The sequence below is a fragment of the Ranitomeya imitator genome, chromosome 3 (genome assembly GCF_032444005.1).
Source record: "Ranitomeya imitator isolate aRanImi1 chromosome 3, aRanImi1.pri, whole genome shotgun sequence".
In the NCBI taxonomy this organism is placed as follows: Eukaryota; Metazoa; Chordata; class Amphibia; order Anura; family Dendrobatidae; genus Ranitomeya; species Ranitomeya imitator.
This window is the reverse complement of record NC_091284.1, coordinates 288,829,407-288,836,502: the sequence shown is the minus strand read 5'-3', so window position 1 is coordinate 288,836,502 and position 7,096 is coordinate 288,829,407. Positions and strand designations below refer to the sequence as shown.

The 7,096-nt window shown below is 41.7% G+C and overlaps 1 protein-coding gene across 1 annotated transcript; it reads left to right on the top strand.

Moving 5' to 3' along the window:
* Positions 1–1,040: 1,040 nt before the first annotated feature.
* On the top strand, positions 1,041–6,703 carry LOC138671615 (uncharacterized protein F54H12.2-like). The gene is made up of 4 exons (XM_069759791.1): positions 1,041–1,298; positions 1,341–2,214; positions 3,205–3,262; positions 6,595–6,703. The coding sequence occupies exons 1-4, from the start codon at positions 1,041–1,043 to the stop codon at positions 6,701–6,703; spliced, it is 1,299 nt and encodes a 432-aa protein (XP_069615892.1).
* Positions 6,704–7,096: the final 393 nt, after the last annotated feature.

Below are 7,096 nucleotides of genomic sequence, written 5' to 3'. Positions count from 1 at the left end.
CCTCCATCACCAGGTTTGCGTATGCGGGGGCCATATTGGCCCCCATGGCTGTTCCCCGTTTTTGTGCATAAAATGTGTCCCCAAAAAAAAAATAATTACGTTTCAATATTATTTCCAACATCCTTAATAGGAACGTCCTACCTTCTTCTGTGTACTGCATTATATTCAATTTTTTATCCACCGCCCGTAGGCCATTGTCATGATCAATAGAGGTATATAGGGATACTACGTCAAATGACGCTAGTATAATCTCCTCCGCAAGTTGTACTTCCTCTAATTTCCTGATAAAATCTGTAGTATCCCTTATATATGATTTACTCTGTTTTTACTATTTTGCCATATATATATATATAACAAAACCCGACTTTTAATTAAAGATCGCCAACCGCCGACCCGATCCCAGAGTGGGATCGGGTCGGGTTTCACGAAACCCGACTTTGCTAAAAGTCGGCGACTTTTGAAAAGTGCCGATCTGTTTCGCTCAACCCTAGTGACAATCTCTATCTTATCAAACCAAGGCACACCGGTGAAATTCAAGTACGGAAAAAGTATTGTGCGATTACATTTTAGAACGCGACAGTATTGACACGATAAAATGGTGTCTCAAAGGGTGTATGGAGACCCCGCTGTTTATGCCCGCTACTATACTGCCCAGTCGGGGCACAGGCTAGAGGGGTTCAGCGGGAGTGACTACATGTATGGTTCTGGCCTGGCTGGGATATTTAAAGGCTTATTTCGCTGTGCCATACCACTTTTCAGAAAAGGCTTAGAATTATTAAAGCCACACGTAAAGACGGCTGTCAGAAACATTGCTAAAGACGCTGTCACTACTGCCTCAACGGCCCTTATGAATAGGATAAATACACAACCCCAGCAAGATGGATCTGGGATAATTTATGTCGCTAAAAAAGCACAGAAAAGAAAGAGGCATGCTTGCCCGCCTTTACCGCCGATGCTCATGAATAAAACTACAACCATGAGACACCCCCCGTCAGAAACTAGTAAGAAGCTCTTTGGATGACATCTTCTAATCAATTATCATGGCTTTCCTGCATGATGCTTCTGTAGCGTGCGCAAAATCTGAACTGGATATTTTTGACATACCACCGACACAAACAAGTATAGAGAAATCTCTATTTGTAGAAGTACAACCAGTTGCGGCTCTGTCAGACAATGGGCCGTTGGATTTTTGCATATCTGGGAGCGGTGATTATTATTATGATCTGAACAACACGCAGCTGTACATAAATTGCCGCATCGTCAAGCAAGATAATACGGCTATTGCTGATGGCTCGCGTGTGGCACTCATAAACTAACCTCTAGCCACTGTTTTTAACCAGGTCGATATTACTCTGGGAGACCAACTTATCTCACAATCAGACAATCTCTACAGCTATAGAGCGTACATAGAGACCCTTTTAAATTACAGCTCACAGACGCTGTCATCACAATTTACAGCCGGTTTGTTCTATAAAGACACTGCGGGCCATCATAATGACCGGGGCTTGGATGGTGCAAATTCAGGGTTTATCAAAAGAGCCAATGCAACTTCTCACTCAAAGCCGGACGACCTCTTGGGGCCCATTTTTGGGGATATATTTAATCAACCAAAGTTAATGTTGAATGGACTTGACCTTAAGGTTAAGTTAACAAGAAATAAGGATGCTTTCTGCCTCATGTCAGCAGAAGCCGAGCCGCTGAAGGTACAAATCTCACAAGCAGCTCTCTATGTGAAAAGAGTGCAGGTATCTCCAGCAGTCCAAATCAGTCACAGTCAGGCCCTCCTATCCGCAACCGCCAAGTATGCTATTGACCGAACATGCATGAAAGTGTACAGTATCGCCGCAGGGACACAGATCACGAACCACGAGAACCTCTTCCTAGGCCAGATACCAAAAACTGTTATATTGGGCTTTGTAGATAATGAGGCGTTTAGCGGTTCTTATGCGAAAAACCCTTTGCTCTTCTACCACGTCAGCCACGCGGCTTTATATCTGGATGGCCAACAGATACCCGCGAGACCTTATAATCCTAATTTTAATGTTGATTTAGCCATCAGGGGGTATATGGCGCTTGCCCATATATCTGGCAAGCAAAAGGCTGATTGTGCCATGGCGATAGATCGTGAAGAATTTATGGCAGGATTCACTCTATTTGCTTTTGATTTATCGCCTGATCAAGAGCCTGGAGGACATTTCTCGCTCATTAAAACAGGTAACCTACGTGCTGAAGTCCGGTTTGCGCTAGCGACACCCCACACGATAAATATGATTGTTTTTGCAGTCAACCACACCATTCTGGAAATTAATAATAGGCGTGAGATCTTGTATGATTTTAATTATGTAACAATGGACAGTCTACAGCTTACAGCAATACTGAAGGCCGATAATTACACAGAACGCATATTCGCCATGTGTTTCTGTGTGATTTGCTTCCGAAAGAAAAAGTGACTCAGAGACTCGCAGCATATATCGTGAATACAGACCCGTCGAATCAAGCTGGTCGCCACTAGATATTGATTGTACTCTGCGATGATAAGCTGGGGATATTTTTTGATAGCTACGGCTTTTGTCCGGACAATATTATCTTTCCACGCGATTTTGTGACATTCCTGAACAAGAATTGCGAGGCGTATTGTTATCAGAATGCGCAAATCCAGGATATGTATAGTACTGTATGTGGTCATTATTGCATATATGTATTTCACCATTTAGCTTGCGGATTACCATTGAAAAAGCTTTTACAGTGTTTCACTTCTGACTTGCAGAGAAATGATAGAATCGTATCACATTTTGTGTCATCAAAATTTTCAACTTTAATCCGTTGTTCTGACAGGAGTTATCAATTTCAGCAAAAATGCGTATGCGGTTGCATTTTGGCCACGTCACACCAATAGCTAGCGGCTGTTAGCAATTAGATAAAGCTGACTTATAACAGGGTTGTCAAACTGCATTTCTCAAGGGCCGCAAACAGGTCATGTTTTCAGGATTTCCTTAGCATTGAACAAGGTGCTGGAATCATTCTGTGCAGGTGATTAAATTATCACCTGTGCAATACAAGGAAATCCTGAAAACATGACCTGTGTTCGGCCCTTGAGGAATGCAGTTTGACACTTATAATGTATTCTTTATCTTTGTGTAGTTCTGGCATCTGCTAATAAACATTTTAAGCTGATCTTATAATGTATTCTTTATCTTTGTGTAGTTCTGGCATCTGCTAATAAACATTTTAAGCTGATCTCTGAGTCTCCCACATCTGTTTGGTGTGTCGGTGCCCCGCTGTGTTGATTATTCTGACTGTGCATGTAGGAGATTGCCCTGTCCTGAATGCCTGCTGAGCATGTTGCTGTCCCACAGTTGGGGATTGCCCTGGTCTGTCTGTGTAGACCTGTCTGGGTCATAGGTCCCTTTTGATGTCTGTTGAATATATCGCTGTCCCACAGTTAGAGATTGACCTGGTCGGTCTGTATCAACGTGTCTGGGGCAGCAGAAATTCTATCTATGCTTCACTGTGTCCGTGTCCCGCTGTGTTGATTGCAGGGCAACAGCTGTCTGTGTTTAGGGAATAGCTCTTGAAGCAGGACATCTACTTCTGTGAAAAATGAGATGACCATTTGCTGTCTGTCTTGCAAAAAAAACAAAAAACTTCTGTTTGTGTTTTAAGTAAGGCATAGCAGAAACACACCGCACTATTCACTATATGTGAACATTGGTAATAAAATACGCTGCTCTGATTACAGAAGCAATCTCACAAACAACTACATATAAAATGAAAATCTAGTAGGATATAAAAACAATCAAATACTGTGTTAATAATCACGGTGTCAAATACTGTGATAACAATATCAAACACTATCAAAACTGGAAAGCAGCCTGACAGGGTACACACTTTGATAGGGGCGGGTCCACCTGTCAAATTAAGTTTGACGAGTGATATGTAAGACGTCGGTCCCAGCCTCTTGCTCAGTCTCACTCTGTGCATAGGGTTACTGCTACTTTTCCAGCTTCTGCCATTGAAGCCAGTGCTGGGCAGCAGCGAGCAGATGCTTTTGGGACTAAGTCCTGCTTTTCCCCTTCTGAGCATGCCCAGGGCAAGATCTCTCATTGGAGATCGAGGGTCACATGCTCAGATACTGCAGCAGATCCCATTGGTCCAACTTCTGTGGCAGCCTCCCATTGGTCCTTCTGGGAAGGTCCTGTACATGCTGCAGCTATAAAAGGTTCGCATGACCGCACGGCCATGCGCTAGTGTAAACTTGTAAACGTGTGTGTGTTGATGTGTGAAAGTCGTTCATTAATTGTCCCCTCCCTTGTGTATGCTCGCATAAGGTAGATGATTGCTATCTAGCGCCCGACTTAGTCTTCAGCACATAACACACAAAACAGCGTCCAATTGCTGTGACCGCCAGTGCGGCGCCATGCGCTTTCACAGCACTTTCCTGACCCAAGCCTGGGTGGTTAGTGGCGTCCGCCAGTGCGGCACCGCACGCACTCTCGTGCATCTTTATTATTATTATTTCTGTCACTCTGACACCCCAGTTGCGGTGTCGAGCACAAGAGGTCTATATGAACTCAAATCCTGTGTCTTGGGATTGAGTTTTGAGACTCCTTGCTTTGCTCTTGATGCGGTACTGCGGCCCTGTGACGCAACAGGGTTCACTTCCTTCACACAGGGTGAAGTTAACTCGTGTGTGTATCCACATTGTACCGCCATATAGTCCATCATTACTTGGTAGCAGGTTTCATCTCTGCACGGTGGACCCCGGGCTGCAAACGCACCTTACTCTATCTTTCTTATTATTTGGTGCATTCCGCTAGCCCTAACAACATATCTCTGTGATTTAATTGCATACAAATTTTAAGTTGGAAAATTGCAAAATCTTCTTAATTTTTGCCAAATTTCCATTTTTTTCATAAATAAACGCAGGTAATATCAAATAAATTTTACAACTATCATGAAGTACAATATGTCACGAGAAAACGATGTCAGAATCACCGGGATCCGTTAAAGCGTTCCAGAGTTATAACCTCATAAAGGGACAGTGGTTAGAATTGTAAAATTTGGCCTGGTCATTAATGTGCAAACCACCGTTGGGGGTAAAGGGGTTAACATAAGTACCATTATACACCGGAACTCTCAACATAGTATACAGTGTACAGTGTCAGTGTACAGGTAATACAGAGATTAACAGTGACATTATACATTGAAGCTCTGTATATAGTGTCAGTGTACGAGCAATACTGTGATCACCAGTGACAACATACACAGAAGCTCTGTATATAATATACAGTGAATATTGTTAGTGCATAGGTAACAAACAGATGACTCACTGGTGATGTCTCTAGTTGAAGTCCTTAATCTTCGCTTTTTTTCTTCATCCAATGCAGACTGCCATCACTTCTTCCAGCCCGGACTCTTCTCTATATAAAATATACACGGTTATCTAGAGTAGCACTTCCAGAGCACATTCTCCAACTACTACACTACGCAGCTGAATATAGCCCTGCATTCTGCCTAAGGATTTATATCTAGCATGTGGTCGTCAGGCCAATGAATGGCTTCCCCGTGTGCAGAAGGAACCTCCGCCTTAGCATGCCTGCTACCTTCATACTTCTGTATGGTGACCTAGATATAAATGCTGTCCTCAAACATTCATTTACACTTTCATTACATAAATGTTGGTATTAATAGTGTATGTAACTGCTAGAACTGGTATATTTGTTATGATGACACTATGTAAAGAGATGAGCAAGATCAGACATCATATATCCTCAGTTATCACATCTGCAAAATATCAGAGTGCTCCTTCAGTAAATATATATCACGAGATTTATAAACAAGATGTCCATCAGGGAACAGGATTCGTCTAATCCAGGCCATCATAGGCATTTATGCTATTTTTGATCAAAAACAGTATTACTAAGAACCCTGTGATATTTAAATGCACTTTTGCTTTTTACTTAATTAGTTATAGCAGGGTTTTTGCTCATTTTGTTTCTTGCAGGTTTTGTATGCTTTATGGCCAATGTGAACATGCGTTTATGTGCTGCATGTATACCAACTTAAACCAAACTCAATTTTTGTGGTTTATCATAGCATGGGGAAGCAGCTGATGGATACATTGTCTGTAAATAATAAAAAGAGAAGAATTGTTATGGTAAATATTTTATATTTAGACTTGATTATTATTTAGACAATTAACTCTACCTAGATATCGCTGATAATTTAGTCTTTAAGTATTAGTTTTATCAGTGTTATTCATAAAAGCAATAACACAGGGTGTTCTCTTTGATATAGCGGTTTCTGTGTGTTAAACAATCCTTTGTTTCCAAAATTATAGTAATCTTGGCAGAACTGGTTTGAAAAGAATTTGACAGAATCCATGATTTATGATTTTGTTTTTCCCAACTTAAATATATTTTCTCTTAGGTAATGTAATGTAAGAAGCCATTCCCACTTTCCTTATCTCTGTGGTAGTAATAAAAACTTGTGATTGGGAATATGAGAGTCAGACAAGCAAGTACACCAACAGATTTGATCAAAACTAGCAAACGTGTTAAACTTTTTGAGTTTCTCATAAACCTTTCCAAATAGGTTTCCACATCTGGCGACTCATTCAGAATCAATCAAGAAGGCTTCTGTGTCATCATTCAGGATCATTTTCTTCAAGGCTCTCCTCACCGCCTTCCAGACAGAGAAATGATCAGCTGGCCTTAGAGTCGGAACTGCCGCCGCACCATGTACCCCTTCTGTGAGTAGTTCAATCTTCTGCTGCATTTTTGGATTCATTGCTGCTGCTATAGTTGAATGTGTTGCTGCTGCTGCTGCTGTTGCTGTATCTGTTGCTGCTGATGTTGCTGGATCTGTTGCATAAATAGTTTGTCTTTCCTGCTGGGTCTGCACCAGCTGTTTAATCAAGTCCTCCATGCTGTCTGATGTCACTTCCTGGCTTATAGCCACCTTCACTTATTACATGCAGTACCTCTGTAATAGTTACAAGTGTTCCCTAGGAACACTGCATGTACTTATGACACCAAATATAACAAATCTATTCACTTGGACTTGGGATGAGGTATCACAGGAATCATTTTTATTT

Bases quoted from the DNA above. Each gene is read 5' to 3' on its own strand.
- LOC138671615 (XM_069759791.1), top strand. From the start codon at position 1,041: ATGGCTTTCCTGCATGATGCTTCTGTAGCGTGCGCAAAATCTGAACTG. The intron at 2,215-3,204 runs GTAACCTACGTG...ATCTTTGTGTAG, and splicing joins TTTCTCGCTCATTAAAACAG to TTCTGGCATCTGCTAATAAA. The intron at 3,263-6,594 runs GTGTGTCGGTGC...CTTTCCAAATAG, and splicing joins GAGTCTCCCACATCTGTTTG to GTTTCCACATCTGGCGACTC.